The sequence below is a fragment of the Eutrema salsugineum genome, unplaced genomic scaffold (assembly GCF_000478725.1).
Source record: "Eutrema salsugineum unplaced genomic scaffold, Eutsalg1_0 scaffold_13, whole genome shotgun sequence".
NCBI classification, from domain to species: Eukaryota; Viridiplantae; Streptophyta; class Magnoliopsida; order Brassicales; family Brassicaceae; genus Eutrema; species Eutrema salsugineum.
This window is the reverse complement of record NW_006256885.1, coordinates 8,807,486-8,826,998: the sequence shown is the minus strand read 5'-3', so window position 1 is coordinate 8,826,998 and position 19,513 is coordinate 8,807,486. Positions and strand designations below refer to the sequence as shown.

Genomic DNA, 19,513 nt, shown 5'->3' with positions numbered 1-19,513 from the left:
AATGACTACTAAAAACAAACGGCCCAGCCCAAAATTCGGCTCGGTTAACGTAAGCACCGGGCCGACCTATGACCCGGTTTATATAGCTACTAGAACAAAGATAATATCATACGACGGGAAATATTTGATTGAACCTTTGAGTTAGGTTTTAAGAAATCCAAAAGCTACTAGGTCTAGATTTTTAGTCTTAAAGAAAGCCATAGGTTGTCGTACCTTAGGGCCTATACAAAAGCCTTTTTTAAGAAAATAGAAACTTTGAGGTCGATTGATACGTGAATCGAATTTGATCATGCGTTCGCGGTTGATTTGAAGCAAGTCTCATCCATAGTAGAGTAAACGCAGCCATCGTTCGAGAGCTGCTCTAATGCATCCCTGCCAATAGAAGACCAAGTAGTTCTTGTCAAGAAAGTTTCCATTTTTATATTGTAACATTTTTTTGAAGAAATAGAGAGAGGAGGGAGATAGATATAGAGAAAGAGTGAGAGAGATATACTTGACTTTAAGAGGCGGAATCCCGAGGTTGCGTGCAATCACATCACAGTGGACTCCAGCTTCAGATGTACTGATGTAGATTCAACATATATAAAACCAAATATTAAACTCAAGTTATGCTTTTAGAGAGAGAGAGAGAGAAAGAGAATCCAAGAGAGAATCCAACAGAGAGACAGAGAGAGAGAATCCAATGAAAGAAGTTGAGTTTCAAATGGCAATACACTCAACACTAACACAAGCATTAATCTTCAGCGACAAGGCTTACACTTGTGGTATGTTGAATGAGTTTAACTTAAAAGATTGGCTCATAGAGACTTTAGTGGTTTATTTGCTTATTATATGAACAGAAGTTTGATCATTGAAAGCGGTATGAATGATATATATGAAAGGCTAAAGGGGATCTTTTGGGGATAGTAGATGAACTTACAGGTGCATAGGTTGATTCAGGTAATTCAAGATCATCTGCTTGAAGCCGTGCAATGGATCATTGAATTGATTTGGGAACTGAAAAAGATTCGTCAATAACTTAAAAGGGCCACAAAGAAGCATAGAATAAACTCAATTCTAGATTACATCTGTCTACTACCTGATTAGATGGACCAGTTTGGTACGGCTTTGCAGGGGTTGGCATCGTTGAATATGGCATTTGGGGCCTAGGAGTAACAGTAGCCTGAGAAATGGAACCACCCTGAAGAAAATTGAGGTTAGTATATAACATGAAGACGTTTGAAGCTGTGGAACAAAGCTTCAAATAGCGTTGACAAAAAAAAATTGACAAAAAACATAGCGATAAAGGATAGGCTAATACCCGTGACTTGGTGTTGTACATGTGGACATAGATACACTCGGCAAAGTGGTGTACAATCTCGTTGAAGTCAGTGACAGGCCTGCAAGCATATTATTAGACTAAAGTCAGATGAAAAAAGTTCATTTACTTGGACAATGCAAAACAGAGGAATATCCTAGATCAAATAGTAATGTCAAATCTAGAAAGCCAGATATGATATGGTTCGCTTATCAAGTATTTCATAGACTGATCGAGATAAGTATATCAAGTAAACAAAGGTACCTGATTGAGAAAACATTCACAGATCGCTTCCCTTGAAAACTTTTCAGGTGTCCATGTAGGCGAACATACATTCCCAGCCTGTTACAGATGTGTTGTATCAAGATTAGATACTATATCAAATAAAAGAATCTACAATTGTTCTGCAGAAAACATACTTGATTGCTTCTATTTCTTCAGTTTCTTGACGTTCATGACACCTGCAGATTATTGTTCACAATGAATTAGCAAGATATAGTTTAGCTCTAATGACAGCATTTTCATATTGAGGTTCTATTAGAATCAGAAGAATACCTACCATCTGACACATTCAACGCAGCCTGTACCATCATCTACAACAAAATCGACCTGGGTGATTCTGTTCTCCATTCTAGAAACTCGTCCAACAATTGCAACCTAAAAACAGAAAACACAGTGCAAATGCTCAACTCCAGAGACATCAAATCTACAACAGAAACATAATTGACAGTTGACACCAAGCTCAATATCAGATATTATAAGAGATTAAAGAATCAACAGATGTACAACAGAAACATACTTGACTCAATAGACTTCAAACTTAACCGTGAATAGCCAAATATGCAGCAAAAAAATCAGTAAGAGGGCATAATATATAAGCTTACAGTGTTAATATCAACGCCGTCTATGGAGAAATTTGATTCGCCATTGGTTGATACGCTATTCAATTGCTTCAGTGTCAGGGGAAGCAAGGTACGTACATCGCGGTTCTGCAAAACAGTGGTTAAAACCCATATATTGCTGCTTTGCTCAAGTAAAATGTTGCTCAATATACGGTGTCTTATATCCAGATTCACAGCTCCACAAACATAGAATTAATGCATTGAGATAAATCGATTTGTAATAAGATGCAAAAGTCACGGACACATCTACATTTCCAGATCTCTCTGGTAAGCTATTTGTTCTTCAATACAATTCAGCCATGTCAAGAGTGAAATCAAAGAAAAATCGAGCGGAACTATCATGATTCTTCTACTAATTGACTTGAAACGGAGAGAATCGGATGCATAAAACAAGTACAGGCACGAAAATAAAACCGCATGATAAGAGAGAACTTCGATAGAATCGTAAGCGCGATAGATTGAATTTCAATAGCACGAAACGCGGGAAGGATTTCTCAAATTCGTCGATGGCGAAGAAGATTACCTTGAAGGACGATGCGGAGTCAGGCGCTTCCGTAGTTGCCTGGGAAGGCATGAAACCGCCGCCGGCGAAAGCCGCGTTGCCGTCAAAGTCGCCTCCGAACATGTTTTAGTTCGCTCTCCTTGCTGCTGGCGATCGAAACCCTAATGAAACGCCCGTCGCTTCAACGGAAGTAGATTCGAAATATCGCCTGGAGATTCTGGAAATGTCTCTATGGATTGAAGAAGCTGAGGAGTCTTAAATAATTACTAACTACTCAGTATTTAGAATTTTTTAGATATCATCAGCATATTTTCAAAACTAATATCTAGAAATAAGAAAATTCCACTTTTCGTATCAAAATTACTAATTAATGAAAAATGTATGTATAGTTCCCGCCAAAACTCTCCACCATTTTCCCGCGAGAAATTTGAACATTTACCTTTTGTTTACAAAAGCATAGTTGTCTAATTATCTGAAATATCATTATTTCTCATTTTACTTAACTGTCCTTTATATATGACGCAAATTGGAAAAATATATACATGTTTTCGGATATTTTTTTTTTTAAGGATTACATGTTTTCGGATCTGATTAGTAAGTATAGTTTTAAGTTTCAACAAGAGACGATCAATGATTTTTAAGAACAGACAGGGAAGTTGATCTTTTGGCAAGGCTTGTGATTGTAGTTCAAATTAAGAACAGGCAACATATGTATAACATACATTATTTCATACGGCTATAAAGTAGATTTAAACCATTTAAAAATTGTATTTATGTGGCTTATGATTTTTTAAAGTATTTGATCAATCGTTATCTCTCTGGTTGTTATTATTTTATTTTATTTTGGTAAAGGTTATCTCTGATTGTTAACATTGTTACTTAATTTTCATGTAAAAAATAAAGAATTTGTGTGTTTTAATAATGTTCATTAAAAATCGCATATGTATCGGACTAACGATTTTATTTTTCTTTCTTTTTCACGTTCTATTAGCTATCTTGAATTGAGGTTTTAAAACCAAAAAAAGATAGTTTTGTCATTCAGAGCTGACATATTATTAGTCTTTACCCCTAATCTCACGTTTTTAGTTTATGATTAATCGATTATTTATTGTTTATACGTTATTAATGTTGGTCGTTATCGTTGGCGTTGATCTCGTAGGATCGGAATGCGAATCGGGATTTTTGTTTTACAATATATTAAAGAGAATCTATTTAAGCCTTTTCGCTTTTTAGGAGTGTGGCCACTCTGGAGACAAACCTCACCAACTTGTATCATTCTCTCTGTTGGTTCATCAATCGTTTCCTTAACCCGATGAACCAAATCATTGTCTCTCTCTCTTGATCTTTACTCAAACAAAATAATATGGAAATTTCAATCTGAGAAAATTTGAGTTTACAGGTTCAAGATTCACAAGTTTATATCTGTGTCACTTTCCAATTTCACTTCTCACTGATCCGTAGCAAAGTGAGGCTGTGGCTATGGCTTCTAAGATTAAGTAAGCATCTCCGATTCTTTTGTCTCTCTTCAAAGTTATGTCTTTATCTCCGTGGAAAATTTCGTCGATTCATATTCCGATCTGGGCTTATCTCGTCTCTTCCGAAACAGAGTTTCTCTGAGGTTTCTTTGTTGTTTTAGAGATTGTCGTATGATCGAGTAGATCCAATGGGTTTGGGTTTAGGGTTTTGATCTCTCTTTTCTTTTTTTCGAAGGATCCTATTTTTAGCTCATGATCATTATTTTTATTAAACCCCGTCCGTTTCTGTAAATTTTAAACCTTTATTAAACTGATTCACATATATTTTAATTATTACGATTCCATGGCGAGTTTTTAGCTGTTGTCTTTATCTTGATCTTTATTTGTTTTTTTTTATGTTCTCCTTTCTAATTTTGTTCTTTTAAGCCTCCATTGGTTCGACTGGTTCAACATGAGACTGCACTAGAGTGGGAGAGTATGAAACTGTATATGATTTTTTTGAAGCACCCAGTGTTAATGTGTTACTAATTAATTCATTACTCACTAGCATTGAAGTTTTGGACTATTGAAGTTTCCGTTACTTCATGATTTTTGCAAGTTGAGTTAATTCTTTTACTTGTCTCCTTTTGCTTGCCTCTGATGAGACTTGGTTGTTTTTTGAAGCAGAAGTGGTCTATCCGAAACGACTCTGCGCAAATCATCTCCAGGCTCTCTAAGAGTGTCTAAAGTGACTCGGATAATGACTAGATCCGAACCTAATTCTCCTTCACCGACTCAACATTCACGGCTTTCGCTCGACCGCTCTTCTGTTAACTCGAAGCTTTCTACTGAAAAGAGGTCTCCCAAGGTTCCAACCCCTCCAGAAGTAAGTGTGTCAGAGCGGTTTCTGGTCTTAAAGTTGGGGTTTGTATTGCTTTGACAGTTAATATCCATTTTTCTTGGTCTATGAATTGCTTTGCAGAAAACTCAAATGCGGACTGTGAAAGGATCAGAGTCGCAACCTCGGTTGAGTCAAATCAAGGAAGATCTGAAGAAAGCGAATGAGCTGATAGAATCCCTTGAGAATGAAAAAGCTAAAGCACTTGGTGAACTTGAAGAAGCACGGAAAGAGGCTGAGGAGGCGTCCGGGAAACTGGATGAGGCTTTGAAAGCTCAGAGAAAAATTGAGGAGAGTTTTGAGATTGAGAAATTTGAGGCTGTTGAGGCAGGGATAGAGGCGGTTCGGAGAAAAGAAGAACAACTTAAGAAAGAGCTCGAGATTGTCAAGAACCAACATGCTTCAGATTCAGCTGCTCTTCTTTCGGTGACCCGGGAGCTGGAGAAACTGAATCAAGAATTGGTCGCAGCTAATGATGCCAAGAGTAAGGTTATGAGTAAAGCAGATGATGCTTGCAAGATGGCTGTAATTCATGCAGAGAAAGTGGAAATCTTGTCATCGGAGTTGATACGGTTGAAGGCATTGCTTGACTCAACCCGAGAGAAGGAAACCATCTCCAACAAGGAGATTGCTTCAAAGCTAGGAGCGGAGATAGTGGTTTTGAAAAGAGAGCTTGAAGATGCGACAAGATTTAAAGCAGAGGTCAAGGAACAAGAGATGATCATTGAGAGGCTTAAGCTTGAGTTGGAAGCTGCGAAACTGGCAGAGTCTTATGCGCACGGCTCTGCTGACGAGTGGCATAACAAAGCTAAAGAATTGGAGCAACAGTTGGATGAAGCTAACAATCTGAAGAGATCTGCCTCGGTTTCTCTGTTATCTGTGACGAAGCAGCTGGAAGGAAGCAATGGCAGATTGTACGCTATGGAGTCTGAAATTACTGATCTCAAGGAGAAAATCGGGTTGTTGGAGACGGAAGTTGCTAGACAGAAGGAGGATCTCGAAGAATCTGAACAAAGGCTGAGTATTGCAGAAGAAGAATTATCCAAGGTCGAGAAAGAGGCAGGGAAGCTGAAGAACGAGCTTGAAACTGTAAAGGAGGAGAAGAGTCAGATAGTAAAGAAGGAACAAGATGCTACTTCAAGTGTTCAAATGCTCTTGGAAGAGAAAAACAAGATCTTGTCAGAGCTGGAGAGCTCGAAAGAAGAAGAGGAGAAGAGTAAGAAAGCTATGGAGAGTTTAGCTTCGGCATTGCACGAAGTGTCGAGTGAAGCACGCGAGTTGAAAGAAAAGTTGTCGAGTCGAGGTGATGAGGATTATGAAACACAAGTAGAAGATCTGAAGTTGGTCATCAAAGCAACAAACGAGAAGTACGAGAATATGCTTGACGAGGCGAGACATGAGATCGATGTTCTTGTCAGTGCGGTGGAGCAAACCAAGAAACAGTTCGAGAGCTCAATGGTAGATTGGGAGATGAGAGAAGCCGGTTTGGTGAATCACGTGAAGAAATTTGATGAAGAAGTTTCTTCAATGGGGAAAGAAATGAATAGGTTGGGTAATTTGGTTAAAAGGACAAAGGAAGAAGCTGATGCAGCATGGAAGAAAGAATCCCAGATGAGAGACAGTCTTAAAGAAGTCGAAGATGAGGTGATTTATCTTCAGGAAACTCTGAGGGAAGCAAGAGCTGAAAGCTTGAAACTAAATGAGAAAATGTTGGATAAAGAAAGTGAGTTTCAAAGCGTTGTTCATGAGAATGATTTACTCAGAGTAAAACAGGATGATTCTCTGAAGAAGATCAAGGAGTTGTCGAAGTTACTCGAGGAAGCTTTGGCCAAGAAACTTACAGAAGAGAACGGTGAGCTCAGTGAAAGTGAAAAAGACTATGATTTGCTTCCAAAGGTGGTTGAGTTTTCTGAGGAGAATGGTCACAGAATCACACAAGACAAGTCCTCTAAAGTGGAAACCCTCGACGGCATGAACATGAAACCCGAGGAGGATAGAGAAAGGAAAGAAGATTCTCCAGATGGTAATGATGATGATGGTGATACAGTTGAAGTTGAATTTAAGATGTGGGAAAGTTGTCAGATTGAGAAGAAAGAAGCTTTCCACAAGGGAAACACAGAGCAAGAGTTACCAAAAGAAGAAGTGGAAGACTCAGACATGATAGTCAAAAGCGAGAAAACCTCACCGGAAAACATGAAAGAAACAGGAGATATATTAACCGGAGAAGATCAGCTGGTGAATGAAAAGGAGAAGAAGAAGAAGAAAACACTATTTGGTAAAGTTGGGAACCTTCTCAAGAAGAAGGGAGCAGTGAACCAGAAATAAATAAATAAACATCTCTTGATTGCGGAATCTAGCTTATCACATACACATAGGTACACACATCACTCTCTTCATCATCATTTTGATTTCTTCTTAATTGATCTTTTTTTTTTTGGGTTATGGCTTCTGCAATAGGTTTGTATTAAGTTGTTGGGTTATGATTCTTTTCTTCTTTCGAATTTTGGGCTTACCCTGTTTTTCGTTCACGTCATCTACAAACCCAAAAACAAAATTTCTGTTTTTTTTTTCATGAAGCTCTCTTTTCCATTAACTTACGAACATTTTAGAATCTCTGTTTATGTAAGTTTGTGCTTTATTCTTGGTATTGCTCGTTAGATATCCAGGAATAAACACCGTAGGTAAGCATACAAAGGTTAGGGATATGACCATATAAAAAGTTACTTTTTTTAACCGTGAGAAACTTGTATTGTTTCACCCGCTCAAAAAAGAAGTGAAAAAACTTTGTATAGAATTCTTCTAAAACGTACGATTCTCTGTTCTTTGACCGTGAAGAACTTAATTAGAAAGAGCTTTAACTATTTTTGGTTCTTGCATGCAAGTTTCTCACGGTAAGTAACTTTTTGAAAAGAGTTTATAACTCTTTATTTGAGCGTGCAGAACTTACAAGTTTCTCACGGTTAAAAAAAGTAATTAACTTTTTATATGGTCATATCCCTAACCTTTAGACATTGCAAGAAAGTCAGAGTTGTGTTTCATAATCTTTGACTTCTAAACGGATAACAAAGTCGAGAAAGGTAAAATCTGTGCTTCAAAATAGGCAAGTCTGTAGTTTAACGAAACCTTTGTTTCTTAGAAGGTAAAAGAGATATAATATATTGGTCATCTGTTCCATTCATCTTGAATCTACGTATAGAGGAACATTTAGTTTACATACTTCTGGATTTTTACATTTATAAACAATAAAATTGGACCGAGTTATCTTCGATGTTACGTGATTAAATCAGATATACATATATATTAATGTATTTGGTTTCAAAATATATGAATTTTGCTCACTTTTATTTTGAAGTCGAGGTGAATGTACTCCGTTTTGTTTACTGTGTAGACATTTACATACCAACTAGTCATTGTGTTATATAGATACGTATTTGAAAGCAAACGCAGGAATGTATTTGAATTCAAAAGTAGTTGAATTTTTTATTTTTTTAAAAAACTTCATTGTACTGACGATTCTTAAATGTATAATTATCTATCAAACTTCTTTTAAAAACGAGCATGATCAAATCTTATACGTAAATGAGTACTGATTTCTCACTACAAATTACGCTATACTTATTGTGTGATATAATCTTAAGGTAATCCGATCTTTTGTTATTTTTGGTGTACATATTTTCGTAGGTAAAGATAATGTAGATAATATCAGAAGTCAAACTGAAAATATTGATAATGTGTATATTAAAGTGAACGGAGATAGAGAACATACGGATTTGGTTGCATTTTTTCTTAATTTGAAAGATTATAAATCTATATAATTTGAAAGAATTTAACTTTAGGACCTGCTGGATTTTTTCATATTTAGTTATGTGGATCCGGGTTTTGATAAAAGCAACGTCAAGCTAATTCTGATGGTGAGCAAAATTTCTGGTAAAAAGTTTCCTTCAAAGATGTTTAGCAAAAAAAAAAAAAAAAAATTCCTTCAAAGATATCACACATAGAGCACTCCGACCGAGATCCAAGTGATTAGTGGTTAAAGATTTACGTCCTAATTGGTCCCAAAGCTAATTTCATTGAACAAAACTATAAATGCGCGGGTTGAATGGTTGTTAGACCCTGGTTAGGTTCAATCGAACAAAATGGTAATTATAACCTCTAGATAGTATTACGTATTTATAATGTATTAAATGTATTTCATTCATGCATTTCTATTTTTTTTTGTCAATGGAAATTTTAAATTAACTGAAATCCACACTATTTTGCATGGTCCATATAAATTCGAGTTTGTAAGAGAACTTGCCAAAAAGACATCTAAGATGAACTCTACAACCATTGGATCATTTGGTTTATTTTCATTCATGTATTACACATTTGGAAGCTATTATATTGATTAAACTTATAAATGTCGGCTGAGAAATTCATTTAATAATTTAATTATGACTATATATTCTTGAACCAAACTAAAGACCAAAACATAACCGTTCAATTTGGTTTCGATCACTAGTGACAGTATGAAAAAACGGTACTCTAAATCCTAACGTGACGTTACATTGCATGGCTCGTTAGTGATAATATATCATTTTATGATAATTAGGTTAATTAATTACTATTTAAGTTATGTTGTGTTATGCTTTGGGAACTACGAGTATTGTATCAAACTACAATCAGATTTAGCTTGCGTGAGAGTGTTATTTCTTGAATTTTGTCTTTTAGCAAATATTGAAGGTTTAATTATATGATGTAACGATACAGAAATTATACTATTGATTCTATTATATGTGCCGTGTACATGTACGTATTTTAAAAGCACAAAAAAGGATTAACGTCCGTATTTATAATTTTATGGCGTTAGTTTGTGCATTAAGGAGAAATTTACTAATTGCTAGCCTTCTATTAATTTGAGGATATTTTCATTTAGCATTGGCTCATTCTCATATATACTCATCTTACACTACCGTAAAGTATTTATTTAAATTGTTAAACAGCATAAGTGCACTTAGAACCCAATATACTAATCAAGGTCATGTTCTAAGGTTAGACCGTAGACGAACTATAAAGTGTGTTTGGTTATAAGAAGATCAACTGTGGGAATGCCGTCACGTTCGGATTAGTTGGAAACTTCTGCCGTACGAATATACTTTTTCCCCTTTTAATCTCAGCTAAAACTATTACTAATTAAGATTTCAAATTGTTACAATCAGTTTAAGATATTCTGCCACGTGCGTATAGATGCTTTTCTAGACTGATTTGTACTAGCTAGGAACTGTTTTAAAAATTAAAATAATATAAGATGTTTTCGAAACATCGATAAATTGCTAGATTTTTCTCCTTGAGTTTTTTTTTTTTTAATTGTATGTAGGATTAATGAATGTAAAGCAATTTACAGTCATAGCGATAGGTTCAGTTGCAGTTAGTTTAGTTTAGTGAAATGGCCAAAACCGCATAATAATTTACTTTTGGGATATCTAAACATTTGATTAGATTTTAGAATGCGGTATATATATGTATTAGGCCTGTTCATATTCAAAATTGGTGTCAGCAAAAAAAAAAAAAAGTTAAGTAGTTAGAAAAGGTTAAGATTTTGGGGGGTCCCATGGGCTTATATGGTCTCAAACAAAAAGTTTGCGTGTCTTGATGTGCTTAAAACTAGATTTATACCAATAATGAACAACCATATCGAGACTTGATTAAATATATTTTAGCTTACCAGAAACAGTTTTTAAGCAGCGCGCGAATTATGTATGTAAGTTGCATGAATATAAAAGAAATTTAATAAAAAGAAGATACAAATCCAAAAAAAAATATCAGTACAAAAAAAATTACGAAAAATCTTTTTAAACATAATAAATCAAATTATTTTGTTTTGTTTCGTTGAACTATTTATTTGTTTTCATTTTGATTTTTCAATATTGTTTAGGAACACTGTTGTTAATTTGATGTGTGTATGGTTCAAATGCATGTGTATCCATACTATTGTATAGACACTATGTGTCCGTCTCTCTTATGCTGTTATGCAATATGTTTTCATAAATACTTAGGTCAACGTGACATTAAATATTCTTCCTTATAAATCTTAATAATTATTCCAGTAACGCATAGGCATACACGATCTCTACTATAATCGACCACAAAAAGGTATCAGACAAATTAGGACATCTTTTCTCGTGGAAATGATTTACCTGATACAGTATATTGGGTTCGAACTGAGTTCTACGGAAATTAAAAGGGTAATATATACAAACCTTATATTATATGAAAATATTAGAGTATATGATAAGAGTGGAGAATCATCAACATGATATAGCGAAAAGCGATAACATGAGTTGACAAAGACAAGATATAGCGGTAACATGTAACTAAATTGTTTTGTCAACCATGTAACTAAATTATATACAAGAAATATATACATAGTAGCTTCTTCTTTTTTTTACCAAAATTCAAACAACGAGAATTGTAGTAAGATTGTAAGAAAAAGGAAAAGAAAAAAAGAGTGAGTGTAAAAAAAAAAAACAAAATAAATATAAATTATCTATGACCTTTGCGCTGAGAGTACTGCATATATTTTATTTTATATATCTATATTGTAATTAATCAAGATAATACGAGAACTCATTATCTGAATATTTAGCTCTTGTAAGTAACTAACTTTTTGTATTCTGAATTTTTTTTAAGTTTGAGAAGCTAAGCTTTGCATTGTCAACATGAATTAGTTGCAGCAACTTTTATATCACACATTGCTTCACAAACTTGAACATCTTCTTCTTCTCTTCCTCCTCATATTTCTTCTGGTTCTCATCAAGGTCCTTTTTCGTCATATCACTTCTTTGATAAGATTAAAGTCAAAAGGACACGTCACAAAAGCTAACTAAGATCTCCTTGCTCCGACAAGACACAAGACAGAGACGAAAGCCTCTTATATGTTTTCTATATATAAAGCAAAGAACAAAACACATAGCCTCATTAGCTAAGATCTTGCCTTCACCACAATTCTCTCTATTCCTCACAGGTAAATTACATATACAAATGCATATATATGTATACTTACTTAACAATCTCCTATGTTATCATAAATCCGATTCTCTTATCAAAATTGTATTTTACCATTTTGTGTTATAAAGGATATACTTTTGTTTTTAACCAATTTTGTTCATTAACGCCCATTTTTTTCTTCTGTATAACCAAGTCTATTCGGCGGTGATCTAATTTATGTCAAAATGGTTTTTTTACAGATTCGTGTAATAGATGCTATAGTAAAATGGGGAGATCACCGTGTTGCGATGAGAGCGGGTTAAAGAAAGGGCCATGGACGCCAGAAGAAGATCAGAAACTGATAAATCACATACGAAAACACGGTCATGGAAGCTGGAGAGCTCTTCCAAAGCAAGCCGGTTTAAACCGGTGTGGGAAGAGTTGCAGACTGAGATGGACTAATTACTTGAGACCAGACATCAAAAGAGGAAACTTCACTGCTGAGGAAGAGCAAACCATCATCAACCTTCACTCGCTTCTTGGAAACAAGTAATTTTTTTAATTACTCTAATCCTTTAATTATCGTATTTGAGATCATGATCAAAACAAACAGAAGCAGATCAAATTTTTATACTAAACAAAATTTAGTAAATCATTATTGTGATTTATACGTTATTGCTGCTTTTCTGTACTATAAGTCTTTCTTTGGGGCTAAAACTAATAGATTTTGAAAGATCTGTAGAAAAACAAGTTAAAAGAGATGAAGAAGATTATACTAAAATATGGTAGTGTTTGACTAGATATTCTGTCTATATTTTCTTATAGCATTCCTTTCAATATGTATAAATTATAGAATTTTTTTTTAAAAAAAATATAGAAATTAAATTTCAAAGTTTTTCAAATCTTATACAAATTAAATTTTAATGTTTCTTAAATCTTGAGCGCTTTTTCGCCGCTCTTATTTATATCGTCTAATAAAGGTGTATCCTGTATATACAGTTTTCGGTTAGTTGAGGTATAAAGGAATACAGATGAAAACCTACTACACTGGATTTTTCTAGGTGCATGCATACGTACTCGTCAATGTTCAATATTTTCAAGTCTATAGATTAATTATTTTGTTGTAGCTTGAAAATCATACAACACGGATAAGGCTTAACTAACCCACCATATATATAATCAATCAATTTAACTAATTTTTTTTTCTCGTATTTCTTAAAGGTGGTCGTCTATAGCTGGTCATCTTCCAGGAAGAACGGACAACGAAATAAAGAACTATTGGAACACGCATATAAGAAAGAAACTTATTCAGATGGGGATCGATCCGGTGACCCACAGGCCGAGAACCGACCATCTAAACGTTCTCGCCGCGCTACCTCAACTTCTAGCTGCCGCAAATTTCAATAACCTCTTGACTCTAAATCAAAATATACAATTGGATGCAACAAGTATTGCAAAAGCCCAATTGTTACATAGTATGATTCAAGTCCTTAACAACAACAACAACAACAATACCTCTTCTGCTTCCTTTGACATTCATCATACCAACAATAATCTCTTTGGCCAATCTTCTTTCTTAGAGAACCATATTAGTGAAAATCTTTATGATCCAACTCAAAGCCTCTCTTACATTGATCATCAGCCTCTGGATTCGTTTTCTAGCCCGATTCAAGTAGCTTCTCATCAAGATGATCACGATATGATTCCTTCACTGATTTCGGCCTCTCCTGATGAGTCTAAACAAACCCAAATGATGACCAAGAACAAGGGAATTTTGAAGCATGATGATCCTACTTCAAACCCTTCATCGACCTCAACGTTCACACAAGACCATCAGCCATGGTGTGACATAATTGATGATGAAGCAAGTGATTCTTATTGGAAAGAAATCATAGAGTAAGTCGAAGAACCTAAACACTTACACACACATATATTTAATAATTTAGTATCGACAAGTTCTTAACAGCAGTTTGTTTTTCTCTTTGCAGGCAAACTTGTTCGGAGCCTTGGCCATTTCGTGAATAGAGACCAAAGAAAAACATGAACATTATTTTTTCTGTGGATATAGATTTATACATGTTTATTGTTAATTAATTTTCATACAGACATACAGTTTGTATTATATTTTTTTTTCCCTATATTTTTCGACCATGTATACAAAACATAGATACTGTACAAAACTTATCATCATACATTTGTAATATTTTTTCTGTAATTTTTTTTTTGTTTCGAAAGATGTATTGATTAGTAAAATACTTCTCCACGTATGAGAGCTTACATATATAAATTATAGCAGATAAATTAATCCATGACCCAAATGGTTATTAAGATAATGCTTCTTCGGTAAAGTTATAGACTTTTTTTCCCTTTTACTCCTATATATCCAAGATTCAGATTTAGTTGGGGATGGTTAAGAAGAAGTGAAATAATAGCGTCTCGAAAGTGACACAGTCTTATTTTTATTTGACTTATAGACAAAAGAGATGTACATAGAGGGTAGCATTTAAACATCATTGTATTTGTACATCTTGCACTCGTGGCCATAATTACATCACACACTGGATTTACTGTCGCTACGATTTAAAATAAAAACAAATGTATATACAAAAAAAAATATTAACGCGTTTCAATATGGAAACTAGAAATTGCATTAAGCCTCTCAGGTAATGAATTAAAATGATAACACAGTGAACTTCACGAATATGCATATAATCACTTAAACCGATCGTATTTACATATAAATTATTTTTAACTACTAAGTGGCGCTTTTGATTAAAGAGAAACAAGTCAAAGCTAATTGCAGTTTGGTTTTAATTTAGGATCGCTGAATTTCTATGCGAGTTAATTAAGCAAAATTTAGATAATTACATACGTTCATTTTCAGTTTGATTCAGTTAAGAAATTATGCGTTGCATCACCAATGTGTCGCCTATTTTTCACAAAAAGCTGCCATCTTCTTTTATTGGGTAAGATGGAATATTTTGGGAAATATTTGTAAGAACAAATGTTTAATTCAAAGTAAAACCGTTCCACAAAAAAAAAAAATCAAAGTGAAAACTTTATAGTCAAAGCAAAAAGATGACATTGGAATTCCAAGTTCAAATTAAACACTCAAAAGTTCATTTTTAGTGTCGAGATTGTGACATGAGAGACATAAGTAATAACGGAGAAACGTGTGTTAATATACGAATGCTAATGCTGCTCAAATATTCTCAAGAAATTAGAAACCTACATTTGGACTATAAAGCCTATTTGGCTAGTCGGTCGCATTATTACTTTTCATTAATAATTAATTATTTCCAAAAATCGACACTAAGCTTTGCTTGTGGATAACGATTTGCAGGAAATATGATATATTCAATCACACTTGTAAGAAAAATTCTCGAGAACAAAAATAGAAACCGCACCAAACAAAATGAGACTACATCTGAAACACCCAAAAACCATAAATCCAATCCATAAATAAAGATAGTGCAACCGAAACCTTTCGAATTAAGTCAAATAGTCGATAAAGGAAAACGGTTTGATTCTATTATAAAATACTTCCATTCTTATATGTTTTGATTTTATTTTTCATACAAGAATTCTACGATTTTAGTTTGGCTCACATAATTCATAAACCGAACTATCCAAATCGAGAACAGGATTTAACATTCCTAAGATATCAGAAAAAAAATGCCATCAACGATTTCCATATATTTTGGCTATGTGTTTTAGAGATTGTATAAGTTTACAGACACAAAGAAAGAAGAAAATACCAGTTTTCTAATAATTCATCTCGGTTTATTCGAATCACCAGTTCAGCCTCGGTTTGGATTATTAAGAATCATTATTGCATTACATTACAAAGTATCCAAATTAGGAGTTAATCCACAGACATGGCATCGGTAATGTTCCTCTGATCTTCCAACGCTGTCCGAATCTCATCCACTAGACTCTTCTGCTCATCTTCCATTGTGTTCTGCAACTCATCCACCTGTGTCCAAAACAATGTTCACAATGACAAACTCAAACTCAAACTTCAAACGCATATATATATCACGTTGTGAAAACGCAAACTAAAAGGCTCTGTTATTGACATTACCACATGCAACAGCAGAGCAAACTGCTTCTTCCTTAGCTCAAGCAATCTCCAGCTTGCAGTGCTCTCTGCCTCAAGCTCAGCAATCTCCTTCTTCAATTCATGTATGACCTTCTCTGTCTCTGACCTCGGCGGTTGCGCAGAAATCAGTTTCCTTATGGTCTCACACTCTTCTTTATGCTGCCTCTCAATTTTACTCTCCTCGAGCTGCTTCTTTAGATCTTCAATCTCAGCTTTCGCCTGCATTATCTGCCTTTCCGTCTCATCTTTCACCTCGTTGAAGCTCTCTTTCTCCCTAAGGTTTGCTTCCACAACCGCTTGGCTCTTCAGAAGCGGGATTTCGAAAGTAGACAGTTCCTGTAGGAAAGCTTTCGCAAGTCTACCGCACTCGTTATAGTTCTCTTCTTCTTTATCCACCTCGAGCACAAAAGAAGTGAACTTCTTCTGAAGTTTCTTCAATGGAGGTTCGCCTCGAGTGGTGGTGGTTCGGGTCAGAAGCCGTTTTCTTATGATTTTGTCATCGTCCAGCGGATCAAATGCATAGTTAGCCTTAGTCACTGCAGTCTCTAATCTACCAGAAATCCTCCTTGCTTTAACTGACATCTCCACTTACTTAAAAAAACTCTTAACTCAACCCTGCAAAGGAGATGCACAAAGAACATTCAGCAACCAAAACCAATTCGCCAAACTCAAGGAACCCAATTGGAACTCAATCAGAAACAATGCTAACCTATACACGATTAAAGCTCAAATCTGACGAACAGAACGGAAACATAAACTATTACGATTCACGCAATTTCTCATCGTCTTTGAACGGAGTTTCATGAGTGAATCATTTATCAATTCTTATTCATCACTATCTCATCGATCCGTAAGCAATTTCTCCATCCTACCATTTATGATGTAGTGAACCGAAGTTTCCGGTGAGAGCTATTCTCCGGCTAAACGAAAAACAATAAAAGATATAATCTTTACTTACTTGACGTGAACCCAAGATCCAGATTACGTCTTCTGAAATCAAAACAGGCTCCCTTTTATTACAATGTAAAATAGATGCTTCAAATTCTGATGAACCCTAAATCGAAATCTCATCTTCCCCTTTTTCTTTTTGAGATTCGACTTATATTATATTACAAATAAACCCCTATCTCTTAAAAGATATAAATAATCCTTACATTCCTTTTTTTCCAACACTATAACGCCCGGTTATTTGTAAGTCTGGTTCGGGCTAGTCCAGATCGTAAATGGGTGGATCTAGCTGGTGGGTGGATCGTCATTCGTAAGTCTGGTTCGGCCTAATCCACCCAGTTCTGGCTGAAGTGGTTAAGACAGATGTGGTCATACCCTTAGACCTATGAGCAAAATGAAATAAATACTGTAACACAAAATAAAGGGAGACCAACAAAGATATCTTTTTTAGTGTTAAGTGGCTTGAATTTTTTTGTGACCCTAGAATCTCAAGCCAACTGTATTTTTGGGCCATGGCTAGCCTAATCATTCAACCAAAAGGTCCAACAGTAACATTTAGTAATTGAATTGTATACATTTTGACATTTTTTTCTGTAATCAAAATGATGCCTAAAACCAATTTCTAAAGTCAATGAATTTTGCTTTTTTCGTTATTTAAAACGTACATACACGAGTGGTTAAACATTATGCGTATGTAGTGGGATATACGAACATGGGGATATGAATTTTTACTATGTTCCAAAGTTATAAGCCTCAACCAGTACTAGACCACACATATCTAATTGAGTTGTGGAGACTTCAAAAATTATGTTCATAGAGTGTCATTCATAACCGAATTTAACTAAAACTATATAATATAACTTCTTTTTGGGGTTCAAATCCATATAATATAACTTCAGACTCTGAGTTTACGAGTCAAATCACATGATCGAACATGAATGTACATTTTCGTCGCTAAATATCTGAGGGTAACTGAATATTTGGTTTCCATAACCGTCTTCTTTCTTGTTGGTGTTCTTGTTATTGCTGTCTTTGTCTTTATTGTCTTTGCGTTTTTCTGTGCTTTGACTTAGAAGCTCTGCATGTTTCCCAAGTTTTTTCTTAATTTTCTCCACAAGTACTGGAGGATCCATGACTCCTCGTACAAGCACTGTTGACTTTGACCGGTCTGGTACCACCGTTTGAATACCTTTTAATGTGTCAAATAACAAACATATTTATAAGTTAATTTTCAATTAGATATTGGACCTGCATATATTAAAAAGTAACAAACTAATTGGAAAATAGTTGAATTTAACATATAGTTTTACGAGGAAAATAGCATCTGAACTTTAGAATTAATATTTCTCTTGTGTTGTACATATATTTTTACCTTTTATTTTCTCAATGCCTCTTTTGATTTCATGAACACATCCATCACAGTGCATGTTCATTTTTAAAATTGCAGTTTTGATTGGCGGAGTACTCTGAAACACCAAAAGAAAATGATTGATGATGTTGGTTGGGATTTATCAAACTAGTTTTATATGAAATATCTAAGTTTACTATGTACAAATTAATGAGAGTATTTAATCAAAATTATGAAATAGATAAATATAACGGACACAGAAAGTTACTTCTTTCTTTTGTTGTGGCTCCTTCTTCTGATCTTGTTTAGGGTTAGGTTTTGGGGAAATTAACTCAGCATTTTTACTAAATTTCTTTTGCACTCTTCGTAATATCTTCGTTGGATCATCAAATTTCCCAGTCACAACCACTTTATTGTCTTCAATCTCTGTCTTAATTTGCTCAACCCCTGAAAATATTCACATCAACGCTTAGAATCATTCCTAAGTAAGCAAAAAGCGGAAAAATCCTATCATTATATGATATTTTAAGAACTAGATTTGGAAGAGAATGTTGTGCAAGCTAAAAACAACTTCTCAATATTTTTTTTGTTTACATACAGAATACCTGAAACCAGATGAAGGAAATACAACTTAAGTTTCGATTAAAAGCTATAAATTTAAAATTAAATTTTGAGAGAAAAAATGTAAATCAGAATATATATATATATATATGTATGGTTTAAGTTTTAGTAAAAAATTACCATCATATCCTTTCAAGCAATGAGAAACTTTTGAAGCACATCCTTCACAGTGCATGTTAACCTTCAAAACAATTTCTTTACATTGGTTTTTCTTATCCGACTTATCCAGATCTCCCTTTTTCTGATTCTTCTTCCCAGCCTTGTTGTCTGATTCTCCATTTTGCTTGCCCTTTAGTGCACACAAAACGAAAAAGAAAAAAAGTTAACATACTAGAATCACACAAAGATTACACCAATAAGGAGCACATACCTTTCCCATGATCAATGTTTACTCCTTTGTATGACAAGTGCAATGAAGAAATTGAGCAGTGAGGCTCTCTATATATAAGGTCAGAGAAGTTTTACGATTAATCAA

At 34.6% G+C, this 19,513-nt stretch overlaps 5 protein-coding genes across 6 annotated transcripts; 2 read left to right on the top strand and 3 right to left on the bottom strand.

The window, feature by feature from the left end:
• Nucleotides 1–106: 106 nt before the first annotated feature.
• LOC18023176 (replication protein A 32 kDa subunit B) lies at nt 107–2,942 on the bottom strand. Its single transcript, XM_006408299.2, has 10 exons — nt 2,723–2,942; nt 2,182–2,286; nt 1,857–1,954; nt 1,717–1,758; nt 1,562–1,639; nt 1,301–1,379; nt 1,079–1,180; nt 920–996; nt 494–562; nt 107–372 (listed from the first exon to the last, which is right to left on the bottom strand). Exons 1-10 carry the CDS (start codon nt 2,822–2,824, stop codon nt 288–290), a joined length of 837 nt encoding a protein of 278 aa, XP_006408362.1. The 5' UTR covers nt 2,825–2,942; the 3' UTR covers nt 107–287.
• A 1,022-nt stretch (nt 2,943–3,964) lies between these two features.
• On the top strand, nt 3,965–7,587 carry LOC18023175 (WEB family protein At3g02930, chloroplastic). 2 transcript variants are annotated; one of them, XM_024159541.1, is made up of 3 exons: nt 3,965–4,197; nt 4,843–5,041; nt 5,138–7,587. In XM_024159541.1, the coding sequence occupies exons 1-3, from the start codon at nt 4,181–4,183 to the stop codon at nt 7,376–7,378; spliced, it is 2,457 nt and encodes an 818-aa protein (XP_024015309.1). In that variant the 5' UTR covers nt 3,965–4,180; the 3' UTR covers nt 7,379–7,587. The 2 variants fall into 2 exon arrangements, with proteins under 2 accessions (XP_024015309.1, XP_006408361.1); XM_006408298.2 differs by having other exon boundaries at nt 3,972–4,197; nt 4,840–5,041.
• Nucleotides 7,588–12,015: 4,428 nt separating this feature from the next.
• LOC18023174 (transcription factor MYB93) lies at nt 12,016–14,203 on the top strand. Its single transcript, XM_006408297.2, has 4 exons — nt 12,016–12,056; nt 12,280–12,568; nt 13,241–13,915; nt 14,008–14,203. The coding sequence occupies exons 2-4, from the start codon at nt 12,306–12,308 to the stop codon at nt 14,042–14,044; spliced, it is 975 nt and encodes a 324-aa protein (XP_006408360.1). The 5' UTR covers nt 12,016–12,056; nt 12,280–12,305; the 3' UTR covers nt 14,045–14,203.
• A 1,478-nt stretch (nt 14,204–15,681) lies between these two features.
• Nucleotides 15,682–17,227, bottom strand: LOC18023173 (THO complex subunit 7B). Its single transcript, XM_006408296.2, has 3 exons — nt 17,080–17,227; nt 16,104–16,736; nt 15,682–15,995 (listed from the first exon to the last, which is right to left on the bottom strand). Exons 2-3 carry the CDS (start codon nt 16,701–16,703, stop codon nt 15,885–15,887), a joined length of 711 nt encoding a protein of 236 aa, XP_006408359.1. The 5' UTR covers nt 16,704–16,736; nt 17,080–17,227; the 3' UTR covers nt 15,682–15,884.
• Nucleotides 17,228–17,989: 762 nt separating this feature from the next.
• LOC18023172 (heavy metal-associated isoprenylated plant protein 8) lies at nt 17,990–19,417 on the bottom strand. The gene is made up of 5 exons (XM_006408295.1): nt 19,409–19,417; nt 19,159–19,327; nt 18,686–18,864; nt 18,442–18,535; nt 17,990–18,258 (listed from the first exon to the last, which is right to left on the bottom strand). The coding sequence occupies exons 1-5, from the start codon at nt 19,415–19,417 to the stop codon at nt 17,990–17,992; spliced, it is 720 nt and encodes a 239-aa protein (XP_006408358.1).
• Nucleotides 19,418–19,513: the final 96 nt, after the last annotated feature.